Consider the following 15,116-nt stretch of genomic DNA (forward strand, 5'->3'; position numbering starts at 1 on the left):
GGGAACGCGGTACAAACCGCATCTCAAATATATCTTTTATTTATTGGATTAGTATCAATTTTATCTTCAAATAATTTTTATATCAATTTTGTTCTTAAGTAATTTGAATTTATCAATTAAACCCTTTAATTATAATTGTTTGAGAATATTAAGTTTTCTATTTGTACATATACTCTTTTAATAACTTAAAAATAAAAGAAAAGAAAAAAATAGAAGTAGCTAATTCAATCAAATAATATTGTGTGCTCAAATTATGAAGATATTATGTGTTCAAACACTAACAATTTTTCTTATTCTTTTGATTCTTCTGTATAGTACTAAATTGTTACTTCTACGGGAGATTTGACTTTTCTATAAAAGGCATTTTGATTAAACCAGTAAATTTGCCAGATAACTTCCTATATTTAGCTTCCTCCCTCCTTGACCATAGCCTCCAAGCTTTTAATTTTAGATTTACTCTCCTTAATTTCTAGATTATTGTCTTGTAAATACGGTATAAATCCCTACCTGTACATACATACATATAAACCCAGTTAAAAATCCAGAAACGTTCAATATTTTTCTCGCAGAGCCCGTCCCTTGAGTTTGAGAACACGTTATTTCAGGTATTCTTCCCCTCTCTCTTGATCATATGATCAATTCTTTGGAACGTTGGTTGATGTTGATATTGTTCTATAAATTGCTTGCAAATTACCAAGAAATGGATAGCAAGATTCATCCATATATCTGCTAAGATCATTGAGGACAAACCATCTAGCAGGTTGTCAAGACATCCACAAAATATTATTCAGCACTCTCAGATCCATTGCTTCTATTGTTTTCTCTTAATTATGCGAAGAAATGGCCCAAAGACATTGAAAACTCCCCCCCGAGGACGGCGAATATTGCTTGGTCTCAGGCATCGGAACCTGCATTTAGCAAAGATCCGGCTGCTGAGATTTTTTTACTTTGCTCCCTTTACCTGAATGTTTACAGAATTTACCTTTACCTAGACGGAAAACAGTATGCCCTCGCGGAGACGGCACCCTGACTTGGTTGCAATTTTGCATGTTAAGAGATCGTTTGATTACTTCTGTATATTACCGCCAGAATTGCATTTTCTGTGAGATATTTGCTTGTTTTACCTTCGTGGCCCTCACAGTTGTTTTCCAAAAATATTTATGTGTTCTAAGCTATATAAATCCAAAATCACTATTTGTTGTCTTGCCCCGAGGAGTAAACGGTGTTTTTAAATAATTTAAAAAAAAATTTATTTAAAATTTATTTTTTAATATTTTTAAATAATTTTGTTGTGTTAATGTCAAAAAATAATTTTTAAAAAATAAAAAATATATTATTTTAATGTATTTCCTAGAAAAAAACATTTTAAAAAACAAACGCTACCACATTTCCAAACACCCCCTAATAATTAAGAAAATAAAAATATAATAAGATTTGTTACAAATTAAAATATTCAAAGAACAAAAATAAAGATATAAAAAAATATTTCGTTTTTTATTTTAATATGTCAAAAACTTATTACAATGCTTTATATAGAAAGAATTAAAAAATATATATTATTACTAAAAAATATATTTTCTTTAAATAGAAAAATTATAAGAGCCTAATTATATTGAATAAAAAACTAAAGCAATTTATAAATTAAAAATGAAGAAATTTGAAAACAAAAAAGTTATTTGATGTCAACTAGTGCATTAATGTTTAATATGAATGTGTGTTTGATATTTGATATAAATATTTGATTTTAAAAGAAAAATTATATTAATACATCAAACCATAGAAAAGAATAAAAAATATTAATTTAATATTTTTTCAAACCAAATACATTTTTAAAACACATCTAAATATGATTTCAAATATAAAAATAAATGATGCCAGGCGTGATAAATGGAATTAAATTAATATCTAGTGACTAGAATTAACGTTGAAAATAAAACTGGTTAATATACAGTTGTCATAACCATTTATAGAAGCTTATTTAGCTAATTCCTTCTATTTCTCTTGCAATTAACATTTATGTATCTGCAGCAGAACTCTCACCACAGAGTGCAGTGGTTTTTCTTAACATTGTGAGCTTGCAACATGCCAACACTCCGGAAGACCTCTCCATTTCTACTCTTATTGCTCCTGGCAACACTCTTCCATCTCTCAATTGGCGATGTGGGCACCTGTTCCCACTACAGACCCCCATATTTACGTAAGTGCCCAGTACTGCTACATCTACAAACATATGACTTCCATAACTGAAATTCGAAAGCTTCTCCCTCCTAATCCCTAACATGTTTTTTATGGTGTGATGCAGCCACTGCCTGTTATGGGAACTCATCATCACATTTCCCGTCAAGCAACATGTTTGCCGCGGCCGGCGAGGGAATATGGGACAATGGCGCCGCCTGTGGAAGACAGTACCTGGTGAGATGCATCAGTGCAGCTGTCCCGAGAACTTGTCTTCCGGACCAAATCATTCAGGTTAGGATTGTTGATCGAGCACAAACATCAAGGTCAAGGCCTTCATCGAATGGGGCTACGATAGTCCTCTCCTCTACCGCTTTTGGCACCATCGCAGATCCTTCGGCAAGATTGGTTAACGTAGAATTCCAACAGTAAGTCATGCTTGTCTTGTCTTTCTCTCAATCTTAGATTTTTCCATTTGGAACATATCTAAACGTGGCATGCTTGGCGTGCAGGGTTTGATGAAGAAGAAGAACAGTTGCTTCAAGATAAAGTGCAAGCGGGTGAGATTAAGTCAATGTGATGAGTTACGTGGGTTAGCTAGCTAGCTATTTGTCTTCATTGTGGAATATTTGTGCTTTTCAACTTGTTCATTGAATTGAATATTAAGCATATTATTAATAAATTACTTTTCTTTTGTCTTGAGGACACTTCTTCGTTTCCAGAATTGGAGTTGATGATGCTCTACATTGAATTACATCAACAAAATAAACTATAATTGCCAGAACTTGAAACTGCTTCACTGGAACAAATAAATTGTGGGATACATTAAAAAAAAAAAAAAAAAGGAAAAAAAAAGGAGTCGGGAATTTCATTACCCGGCCCCCTGCTTATAAAATGAATCAATGCATTTTTACAGTACTTTTCCCATTGATTTTAGAGTATATACTAGATAGGTTGTCAACGCACTGCCATGAGCAGTCTTTCATATTATGTAGCGACCTGAAAAGAATAGCTATGGCGATAACATAGCTGAAGAGACTAAAACCTAGAATTGGAATAAACAAGAAGCAAAATTAAAGATGCATTTGAAAGCTTTGTATAAAAGATCGAAAGATTGATGTGAGAATCAACAGCGACTGCAGTAGGAACACATGAGCCAAGCTTATGGGATGACTTTACGTACGATATCAGAAACTGGAATGCCTGTGGAGAAGACAAGCAACCATTTGCAAGCGAAGGCAAAAAACACATAGCATGCAAGTTGGACTGAGTCATGCAAAAATCTTCTAACAAAGGCTTCACAGCAAGTCACCCTGTATCAAAATAAATCCTAAAGCATGCAGACAAAGAGAGAGGAGTAGCTAAGTTGTAAATAGAGGTAATTAGCCGAAGATCGATATTCATTTATGTTAGGAAGTTGCGTGGTAACTACTCAACTACAAGTTGTACAAGTGGGAGCATGAATTATGCCATAATCACTACAAGATTTCACAGTTTTACCGACGGAAATATTCTGTCGGTGTGTGATAGAACTTTCGTCGGTAAAGTATTTACCGACGGAATACTCCCGTCGGAATACCTTTTGTCGGTGATTCCACATTCCGTCACTATATCGGTCGGAAATACAAAAAAAACTTTTACCGACGGACCGTGCGCGCCAAAAAAAAAAGTTTCTCGCTTGGCATATACCGACGGAATATTTTCCGTCGGTGTTATAAAAATACCGACGGACGAACTCCGTCGGGAAAAGTGTCGGTGATATTTTATACCGACCGAATATGTTCGTCGGTAAATACGTCGGTAAATTTATACCGACGGATTTGTTCCGTCGGTGATGGTCGGTGACAGTGGCAGGCACTGTCGAATTCCGACGGAGTTTTTCCGTCGGTAAATCCCTGTGTAATTGTTTTTTAATTATTTTGAAAAAATAATATAAATTAATGGTAATACAAACCAATTATGCAAATAAAATTTATATTAAGCAACAAAAACTCAAAGTGAAATAATATTCATTACAAAATGAATGTGTTTCAAAAAAACATTAAACAAAATTTTAAATGTAAATAATGTTTTATTAAAAATTAATATAAAGGTGGAGGAGGAGGATGGGGGTTAGGCGGCCAAAAAGGATTAGGCGCACATGTTCCACCTTGTGTCATGTTCATGACCATTTGCCAAAGCTCTTCATAGGCCGCTCTTTGTTGTTCAGACTCTGCTCTGTGTTGTTCGTTCGCCAATCTTTGCTCTTCTTTGAGTTGTGTGTATGCCTCTGATAGGTGGTCGCACCTTTGCTGCAAGGCCACAAACTCTTTAGATTGGGAGCTCCCAGCAGTTGAAGCAGTACCAGTCGACCGCAAGTTGGCCGCGGTAGTGTTGGAGAGCCCGTAAACCCGATTTTTATCGGGTCCACCTGACGATCCAGCCTCCATCCACAAATCCAGATCGAATTCCGGATGGGTCGATGGATCGTCCCCGTATCTCTCCCTCAACCGATTATTATAGGTCTCCTGAAAAAAAAATCATCATATTCAATTCAATAAACATAATAATAACTTGCAAAATAAAATGGTTGAACAAACATACCACAAAATGTTGAGCACGGTTGTCAACGAACTGTTGCGTCCCCTTTTGGCAGTCATGACTTCGCACGTGCGTCTCCACAAACAGCTCCATAGGGCACGGCTGACGTCCAAGAGACGTAGCCTATAATGAAAAAAATGTATTAACAACAGATTAATTGAACGATATATTTCATTTAAATTAATCTTACCATCCGTTTCGCATGTGCAGAAAACGAAACGGAGCCGCTGGTGTGCGTTGTCACCGAGCCATGAATTGGCCGATTCCGGTTGTCAGCACCGGACTGTGAGCGTCGAGTAAACCGCTCAGACGTCACGTGCTGAAGATAGTGCGGCCATATATCTTCCGGGATGTATATTGGTTTGAAATCCCTCCAAACCGCAACATCGTTCCAGCCTTGGAACCCCTTATCCCTCGCTGTTTTTTTTGCTTTTTTTTGGGTGTCATACCAAAAATCACGCAACCTAATTCACGCACGAAAAAATTACATTTCGAAACATAAATAATTATGTAAAAAGAAGTCGTATTGTTTTCGATGTTACCTAATTGCCGCGTGATTTTCCCACACCCTCCTCACAACAGTGTCATGTTCATCGTCCCAGTAGAATCGATGCTGTATATAAAAAAAATAATTTTTTAAAATGTTAATAATTTATTTACAATTATAACTAGAATTTATTAGAAATAAGCTGAAAATTATATATTAACACGAACCTCAAATCTACGAAACCATGCATTGATTTGAGGCATCCATTCAGGATGTCTAGATATCTGACTCCATTGAAACAATGGAATCTCCATCGACGCTTTAAATGCCGATGATATTACTCGGGCGGCCTCAATGTTTGTGAACCTGAAAAGAAATGAAATTAATTTGTGATTACTTCATAAATTATGTTTTAAATTTGTTTTTTTTATATATATAAAAAATAAAACCTTAACAAACTTACATTGAAAGATCGTCCTTCCACTGTGCCTCGTACTGGCGGGTAAATTGATTCCGCTTCGAAGGCACGCCGCTTCGCTGGAAGAGGCAGCATCGGTTGACGGCGCAGGTGGTGTAGGTGCCTCTTCTTGAGAGGCACCTAAGGAAACATCATCATCGCTGCTAGACGAACTTGATTACAATTACAATTCACAAATTAATCAATAATTATATTCAAAACAATAAAAAATATGACAAAAAATAAATTCAATAAATTCAACAAATTAATCATTACAATTCAACATTAACAATTATAATTCAACAAATTAATCAATAATTATATTCAAAACAATAAAAAATATGACAAAAAATAAATTCAATAAATTCAACAAATTATACTTCAAAAAATTAATCATTATAATTCAACATTAACAATTATAATTCAACAAATTAATCATTATAATTATGACAACAAAACAATAAAAAATATTCAAAAAATTCAAAAAAAAAAACCTACATCAATAAAAGGAACGAAATATACATACCTTAATAATGTGACAAATTCAAAACTTTATCTAAATTACCAAAAAACACACCAAAACAACAAAAAATAAAAACAACTAAAAATAAATTAAAAGTAAATAAATTAAATTGGAAATCGATAATTATTCCAACAAACACAATTATTAATTCTAAGGTAAATTCAACATTAACAATATTAATTCAATAAATTAATCAATAATTATATAGGCAATACAACAATAAATTATATTCAATAAATTAAAAAAAAAATAGACTAACAATTAAATTAACAAATATTCAACAAATTCAAAAAAATTCAAATATTCAACTTTAACTAATTCTAAGTTAAATTAACTAATAACAATTCTAACAACACAACACAACACAAAAAATATTCAAAAAATTAAAAAAAAAAAACCTACATCAAGAAAAGGAACGAAATATACATACCTTAATAATGTGTCAAATTCAAAACTTTATCTACATTGCAACAAAAAACACCAAAACAACAAAAATAAAAACAACAAAAAATAAAATAAAATAAAATAAATTAGAAAAAAAACACATACCTTTTAATATGATGAAGATTTACAACACCAAATCTTGCTAGAGATTAAAGGTGAAAGTGTTTAAGGATTGAGGGGAAAAATGAAAAATCTTAGGTGAAAAACGGAGGAGAAGCGAAGTGGCGGGGAGAAGAAGAAAAAATGAGGGGAAGCGGCGGGGGCTGGAACTTATAGGTCAGTTTTACCGACGGCATCACCGACGAAATTAATTTCGTCGGTAAAAGGTAAAAAATTCCGTCGGTAACCGGTCAAAAATTCGTCGTTATTTTTTGAATTTCGCCCCGAATTTTTAAAAGCCCTCCATTTTTTTCGCAGTCTGTTGGTGATTCCGTCGGTAATCTGACAAGTTCAGAGGCGCATTAATTCACACACTTTGGAAATCGCGCGGTTCGTCCGTAATATGTGTGACCGACAAAATACCGACGAACCAATTCCGTCGGTATACCCGTCGCTGATTGTGGCATTTTGTTGTAAATATTTTCAAACTCTCTGTGAGATACCAACGGACTAGAATCCGCCGGTATACCCGTCGCTGATTGTGGCATTTTGTTGTAAATATTTTCGAACTCTCTGTGAGATACCGACGGAGTAGAATCCGTCGGTATTCCCGTCGCTGATTGTGGCATTTTGTTGTAAATATTTTCGAACTCTCTGTGAGATACCGACGGACTAGAATCCATCGGTATACCCGTCGCTGATTGTGGCATTTTGTTGTAAATAGTTTCGAACTCTCTGTGAGATACCGACGGACTATAATCCGTCGGTGTATGCGTCGATGAAGCCGTCGGTAATTTCGTCGGTGTTGGTGGCATTTCGCGTAATTAATTTTGAACTCTCTGTGAGATATCGACGGATGACTATCCGTCGGTATGGACGTCGGTAAGATTGCATGATGTAGGAAAGGTTGTCTTTGTATTGCCTTTTTACCTTTCTGCAAAAACTTAACTGATAAACTGTCCATTACATAAACACAATAACCACATTGCTTAAACAGTAAATATTATGTTTTACAAAATACATCATCTATAATCTAAATTACATGAGACAAATGTTTTTACATAGGGCTTCATTTTCATAATTAGTCGGAATTTTCTTCTTCTTCCTCATCAGTTGAATTGTCATCATCTTCATCGCAATCTTCAATATGGATTTCATCTTCATCATCGACATTTGCTTCTCCGCTAGAGCTGAGAACAACATGCAACTCCTCTCCGTCAATATCAACAAGACTATCATCGAGAACTCGAAAATTTGAATTTTCTTCCAATTCAATCGAAGGAGCAACTCGATATGGTTCAACCAACTCACGAACTTGAAAGACTTCATCTCGCACACTTGTGTCTTCGTTCTCATCCTGAACAACCTCGACATGACCCCGTGGTTTCGTTTTTAAAACGGAAAACCAATCAACTCTTGAACGATCCTTTCTAAATGAAGGGGTGTATGTGTAATAAACTTGTTGACATTGCTTTGCGAAAACAAAGACATCGTTTATGTTGCGGAGTCTAGCTTTTGAGTTGATTTCGACCAGACCATGGTGTGGATCAACTCTGATTCCTCTGTCCGTCGTGTCATACCAATAGCATTTGAATAAAAACACTTTATTCTGCTCGCTATGATATTGTAGTTCGATGACCTCTTCTAATCTACCATAGTAGTCAACTTCTAACTGGCTACTTGTGGATCCCTTAACACAAACACCGCAGTTGTATGTCTTTCTTCCTTGCCCGTATTCTTCAGTATAGAAAACATATCCATTGACAAAATACCCGTTGTAGCACCTAACTTTTCTTTCAGGGCCGAGGCTTAGTGAAGACAATGACTTGGGCGCACTCCTTCCCATTTGATAAACCTTGTAAATGAAATGTACATCAATACACGGTAAATGAACGAGAATCTCGTAATGACATGCATACGTTAGAATGAGTTTGTGATAGTGCTTACATGTGTTCTGAACCATGTGGCAAATTGTTCATCTTGTAATTGAAAGATCTGGGATTCAGTCAGCTGCGAGTTATTGGAGAACAAATATTGTCGATGTTGCCTGCAAGTGATAATGAGTGTATGATATTACAATATATAATTAACAGTATATTACTGACAAAGTTTAATTAGTATTACACATATATAGACTTACTGAATAAATGGTATCAGCTCATCACAGTTAAATAGAACATAGTTGTGTGCTTGTTTGAATTCTATTTCCGACAAATATCTTCCTCTTACGACATTTTTAGGTGTGGGTCGTTCAGTATTGGAGAATATTGACAAGTTCCCACTGGAAGGCACTTCACCGCCATCGTCATGCCGTGGAACGCGATTGATTCTTGTTCTCAGATGAGGTTCGAAATAGTACGAGATAAATGTTGATATCTCTTCAACAATATAGGACTCGGATATCGAAGCCTCAACATGCGCCTTGTTCTTAACCTTTTTTTCTAGATTAAACAAGTACCTGCATTGAAGTACAATTCAAGTATTTTCAAATAAGAAAAACATAGAAAATACTTTAAGATATGAATTCCATTGCAACTGTAATATCTCACCGTTCGAATGGGTACATCCATCTATATTGGACCGGTCCTCCAGCTTTTGCCTCGAACGGTAGATGTATAGGGAGATGCTCCATTGAGTCAAAAAATGAAGGAGGGAATATCATCTCAAGTTTGCATAGTATCTCGATGATATTTGTTTGAAGCATCTCAATGTGCTCAACATTCATCTTGCTGAAGCATATATCTCTGAAGAAATGAATGATCTCCGTTAGTGCATCCCATATTCCCTTTTGCAACAAATCACGAAAAGCTAATGGGATGAGTGTTTGCATAAACACGTGGCAGTCATGGCTCTTCATTCCATACAATCTGCAGTCCTCTATGTTAACAAGCCTTGATATGTTCGATGCATGTCCATCCGGGAAACGCAGACTCTTAAGCCATTTGTAGACTAGCAGTTGTGCATTTTTCTTTAACACGAAGCTTGCCCTTGGTTTTGCAACCCGTGACTCGTCATAAACCAACTCCATATTTTTACGGTTACAGTATAAAGCTATATCCAATCTAGCCTTCATGTTGTCCTTTGTCTTCCCCTTCACATCCATGACGGTGTTGAAAATATTCTCAAACACGTTCTTTTCGATGTGCGTGACGTCAAGGTTATGGCGGAGAAGATTAGTCTTCCAATACGGAAGCTCTTAAAAGATACTTCGCTTTACCCAATTATGGGTCAAACCAAAACCATGAAACTTTTGCTTACCTGATTGAAGGCCAAACACAATGTTACCGTACTCTGATACAACATGATGCAATTCTTCACTAGAAAGACGTGGGGATGCAACATCTTTTTCAACTCTACCAACAAAGAAATCTTTTATGTTCTTTCTGAACCTGTGATTAAGTGGCAAGAAGCGACGGTGACAGTCAAAAAAAGAAGCTTTACCTCTGTTTGCTAGCGTGAATGCCTTGTTGTTTTCCATGCAGTATGGACATGCGAGTTTCCCATGCGTGCTCCAACCAGAAAGCATTCCATAAGCTGGAAAATCACTGATAGTCCACATCAAAGCCGCCCTCATAAGGAAATTTTGTTTCCTCGATATATCATAAGTCAGAGATCCGGAGGACCACAACTGTGCCAGCTCATCTATCAACGGTCGAAGACAAACATCTATATTCCACCCCGGGCTGCTTGGACCGAGTATGACAGTAGATAGAAACATGAACTCCGACCTCATACACATTCCCGGTGGCAAGTTATAAACTGTGATAATGATCGGCCAACAAGAATAGGGAGCAACAAATGACCCAAATGGGTTGAACCCGTCTGTGCACAACCCAAGTCGAACATTCCTTGATTCAGCAGAAAAGTCAGGATGAACACTGTTAAAGCATTTCCACGCTTCGCCGTCAGAAGGATGCACCATCACACCATCAACGACATCGTGTGTTTGGTGCCATGTCATGTGCTCAGCAGTCCTTGGTGACATAAATAACCTCTGCAGTCTAGGTGTGATCGGGAAATATCTAAGTTTTTTATATGCCACTAGAGTCTTCCCCCTGCCAGTTCTGGGTTTGTAACGGGAATGCCCGCATGTCATGCACTCGGTCATCTCAGCATTTTCAAGGTAGTATAACATACAGAAGTTAGGGCACATGTCAATTTTCTGGTATCCTAAACCGAGGGGTTTCATCATGGACTTCGCAGCATAGAAATCTCTTTGAGCCTGTTCCCTTCAGGTAAAATGCTTCTTGCCCAATCAATAATTCTGTCATACCCAGCCTCACTCAACCCGTGATCTGACTTGATGGTGAACACCTGTGCCACAGCCGATAATTTACTGTGGTTTGTGCAGCCATCCCATAATGGTTCGTCAGAATCTTTCAACAAATCAAAAAACCTAGTTGCCTCTGCATTAGGTTCTTCTTCTACGATTGGACATTGATTGACATTATCTTCATTCATTCTCATTGCATCCATAACCATGTTTCTGTAAGGATTAGTGTTGTCATTTGCCGCTTCATGCACGTTGCTAGCACTAGAAGTTGACCCAACCACCGTTTCTCCCATTCTCCTATTACTAACAAATACCTCTCCATGTGCATACCAACACTCGTAATCCTCCACAAACCCTTTGTGTAGAAGATGCATCATTACAACATCTGGATGCAAATACTTTTTATTTTGACACTTCCTGCATGGACACCTAATACCGCCTCCAGTAAAATTTCTGGGAATAGATGTTGCGAAATTAATAAAACCCTGAACCCCGTTACAATAATCCATCCTCCGCAATCCTTGGGGTGAATCTAGATACATCCATGAACGATCATCCATGACTTCTATCGAACCTCTATAAAAAGGACCCATTAAGCAAGCTCTTAATTATTTCAAAACATAACATGTAATTCGGTAATTCTACAAATTAAGTTTTAACAATTTTCAAACAAATACAATCTTACAAAAATCTAAAACAAATCATAACAAGTATAAAATTATACATTCATATACTACAAGTTTGTTTGAGAAATAACAATAAAACATGTACATCTACTAAAAAAAAAATACATATACTAAAAAAACAATAAAATTGACATTTAAATGTTAAAATTTTGAAAGATAGAATTACTTACAAAAAATGATAAAATCCGTCGGTAAATCAGAACACGGATGTTGTGACCACAAAACTTCAAGAAATACAACTTGTTGTGCTGAGATGAGGAAGATTTTTGTTTTGGGGCCAGGGGGCTGGTTATTTTGCAGATGGGGAGGGTTAGGATTAGGAAGAAGAAGGAGAAATGAGGGAGGAGAGTGACAGCTTTGATATATTCACTTTTGCCGACGGACTTACAGACGGTTTTATTCCGTCGGTGAATCCGTCGGTGAAACCGTCGGTACTTCTGACGCGCAATCGACACGTCACCGCACGGACCTGCTATTCAAATCCCTCGGTGATTCCGTCGGTATTTTTGACGGTGCACCGGTCACGTCACCGGTACGGATCTGGCATTTCAAATCCGTCGGTGATTCCGTCGGAAAAATCACCCGCCAAAACCTCCGCGCCACCTACCCGCCCTTTTTTCATTAATTCTGAATTTTCTGTCGGTAATTACCGACCGAATTACCGACGAATATTGTCCGTCGGTGATTTCGGCGGAAAAATACCGACAGAAAAAAGTTCGTCGGTATTTCCGTTGGTATTTAGCGAATTTCTGATGGTGAATTCATGCCATGTTTTAAGGTTTTATTGTCTCCTCCATGTTGACAAAATGTGCTGAGGAGCTCATCCATTTGCCTATACAAGAGGCATGTTTTGAGAGCAAAAATGAGAGAGATTGAGAGTGCAAAAGAGAGGAAGAGAGAAAGAGGATCTGCTGCCATATGCAGTGGTTTGTTCGAGCTAGGAGTAGAGTAGAGTGGATGTGATCCTCCTCCTCCATGTATTTATTGTATCCTTTCTCTATCTTTAATAAAATGGACCTCTCCCATGAATGTGGGCAATTTGCCGAACCACGTAAAATATCGTGTGTTAGTGTGCTTACCCTCCTATGAGCAAAGATCAGTTCATCACCGGTAGCGGAATTTCCTCAACAATTAGTATCAGAGCTTATGGTTTAAGTGGTGTTTGATTTTTTGCTCAAAAATGAAAGTTGTCAAAATTATGTTTTGACCATACCACTGTGTAGAGGAGGAAAAGACGAAGCCACTAGTGAAAACCACGTCGAAATCGGACGTCGGAATCTCCGTCACGTTGGCATGCCATGTCAGCGGCCAGTTAGCAGACACGTCAGCACAGTGGGGCCCACATGCCACGTCATCAGCCGCGAGCCGAGCCGAGGGACAGGATCCAGTGTAGTTGATCCTACATGCAACCGGATCTGAGATTGAATCTGAGCCGTTGATCAAGCCAGAATTGTTTTGATCAAATCTTAGTCGTCTAAAGTGCGATTTGGACGATTCAAGACATGTTTCTAGCTAATTTGATCATTCCGGATGCAATGGTACTGTTCGATCATTGAGATTTGAGACCACAAACAATGGCATTGGTGAATTATTAAAGAGAGATTGCTCGATCAGGAGGCATCTGAAGGTCTGGATTGAGGTCGATGGAGATGAAGAAGAAGTAGGTGCACATGTTTACCTAATTACATGTGCTGAATTGTTAAATGGGGAAATTTAATGCCTTGATGGAAGGCAAAATTGGAACACTTTGGACACCTGGTCATGTGGACGATTTGAGGTGGAGAGTGAAAATTGATGAAGACCAATCTTGATGAATCTAAGCACTGGTAGTCTTGCCAGATGTTGAGAAATCAGGTATGAAACCAGGATACCCAGATCACTTATAAAGGAAAGCCGCAACAAAGCTAGCAAATGGTTGTATATACGGAAAGACATTACGATGGATAGATATGGCCTAAGAAGTTCTGTCTAGGAGATTGGGTTTTAAGCAGGACCAGTGTGACCCCTCCAATCTTTCCTGAGAACTTGCTTAGTGGAACGATTATCAATACGGTATTATTTTCGTATATGTAACAGTTTGTAATGAAACTGATGAAGACTAACAGGATGACGGCACAAGGGTAACAATTTGGGTTTCGTATGATCAAGGATCTGATGGAGTGGTGATTTCTCCAAAGAAGTTGGATTCGGTGACTGTGATTTCTCGAGGGGAGAATTAATGAAGACCCTAATAATGGAAGAGAAATACAGTAAGGGGATAAAGATTGGCACCCTATTTTGACTTGGATAGGTGTTGTGACAGGATGAGCTGCTGTCAAACATAAGCAAGGAATAGGGAGAAATCTGGAGAATAATATTGCACGAGGGCATACGAAGATTGTGCAGGAGTACCCGAAGGATCCAACGAGGTAATGTTATGAGACAACAGGTGCAAGGAGAAAAAGAGTTCCCAGATGAAGCTCAGAGCAGAGACTGTGTGAAGGATGTACAACATGAAGTCTTTTGTGCTCTTAATAAAGACAACATGCGAGGACCTTTCCAATGCATGCAAGGATGGAAAGATGAGCTGTTGCAGAGGCACCTAATTGAGGGGGTGCAAACGCCTGTGATAAAAGGTGATCGCTTATGAAAAGCGAAGACACCAAAGAGAGTGGTGTAGGTAGAGTTGTCAAGCAGAAAGGCGTAAAAGCTCCAAACATAGAAATTGAGGTGGAGCATTGCAAGGAGTATACCACAACTTTCTCTTTCTATGTAGTTAGTGGCAGTAATCTCTCCCAAGTCCACATATTAGTAAAGAATCTTGAAGTCATTGGAGTCATCCCGATAAAGGAGGATGAGACCGCTCAACGACGAGCGGAGACACCTTAGAAGAAAGTGTGAGGGCCATGATAGGAGCCCCAAATTCAGACCGCCGCATGATGACGAGCGGAGACAACTCAGATAGAAGGTGTAAGGGCCAGAATATGAGCCCCAGTTCAGAACGCCCCAGAGCCAATGTGATGGCTAGATATAAGTGGACAAGTGTATAGCCAATTGAAGTGGCTATGATGAGTATGAAGACAAATACAGGATTGACTTTCATGGATATTGCCCCTATGCTAAAGATCAATTAGCTAGAAAACATTTGCCTTGGACAATAAATGGGTGACTTGTGGAGCATTAAGACGCGACTGCTAGGAATGAGCAGAGGGCATGCGCAGGTTCCTGGAACAAGTTGACTCTTGTCAAGGTGGTGAGCTCAGTAATGACATTGTAATACTCAGAGTATGAAGACAGATATGGATCAATCTTTAATGGGCTGCCCCCATGGTTAAAGGTGGAGAGCTACCTAGACTCTTGAGACTAAAAACGAGAGGCTCATGGAGAAGTAAGGCGTGGTTCCTAAGGTGGAA

The 15,116-nt window shown here is 37.8% G+C and overlaps 2 protein-coding genes across 3 annotated transcripts; one reads left to right on the forward strand and one right to left on the reverse strand.

Annotated features, from left to right (window-relative positions):
- Positions 1-497: 497 nt before the first annotated feature.
- LOC118051194 (EG45-like domain containing protein) lies at positions 498-2,877 on the forward strand. 2 transcript variants are annotated; one of them, XM_035061775.2, is made up of 4 exons: positions 498-605; positions 2,032-2,197; positions 2,303-2,603; positions 2,688-2,877. In XM_035061775.2, exons 2-4 carry the CDS (start codon positions 2,083-2,085, stop codon positions 2,692-2,694), a joined length of 423 nt encoding a protein of 140 aa, XP_034917666.1. In that variant the 5' UTR covers positions 498-605; positions 2,032-2,082; the 3' UTR covers positions 2,695-2,877. The 2 variants fall into 2 exon arrangements, with proteins under 2 accessions (XP_034917666.1, XP_034917667.1); XM_035061776.2 differs by having other exon boundaries at positions 507-605; positions 2,029-2,197.
- Positions 2,878-4,941: 2,064 nt separating this feature from the next.
- Positions 4,942-13,659, reverse strand: LOC140954988 (uncharacterized). Its single transcript, XM_073406377.1, has 7 exons — positions 13,596-13,659; positions 12,938-13,151; positions 5,706-5,840; positions 5,470-5,608; positions 5,298-5,368; positions 5,035-5,219; positions 4,942-4,982 (listed from the first exon to the last, which is right to left on the reverse strand). The coding sequence occupies exons 1-7, from the start codon at positions 13,657-13,659 to the stop codon at positions 4,942-4,944; spliced, it is 849 nt and encodes a 282-aa protein (XP_073262478.1).
- Positions 13,660-15,116: the final 1,457 nt, after the last annotated feature.

This window comes from Populus alba, chromosome 18, assembly GCF_005239225.2.
Source record: "Populus alba chromosome 18, ASM523922v2, whole genome shotgun sequence".
Lineage (NCBI taxonomy): Eukaryota > Viridiplantae > Streptophyta > Magnoliopsida > Malpighiales > Salicaceae > Populus > Populus alba.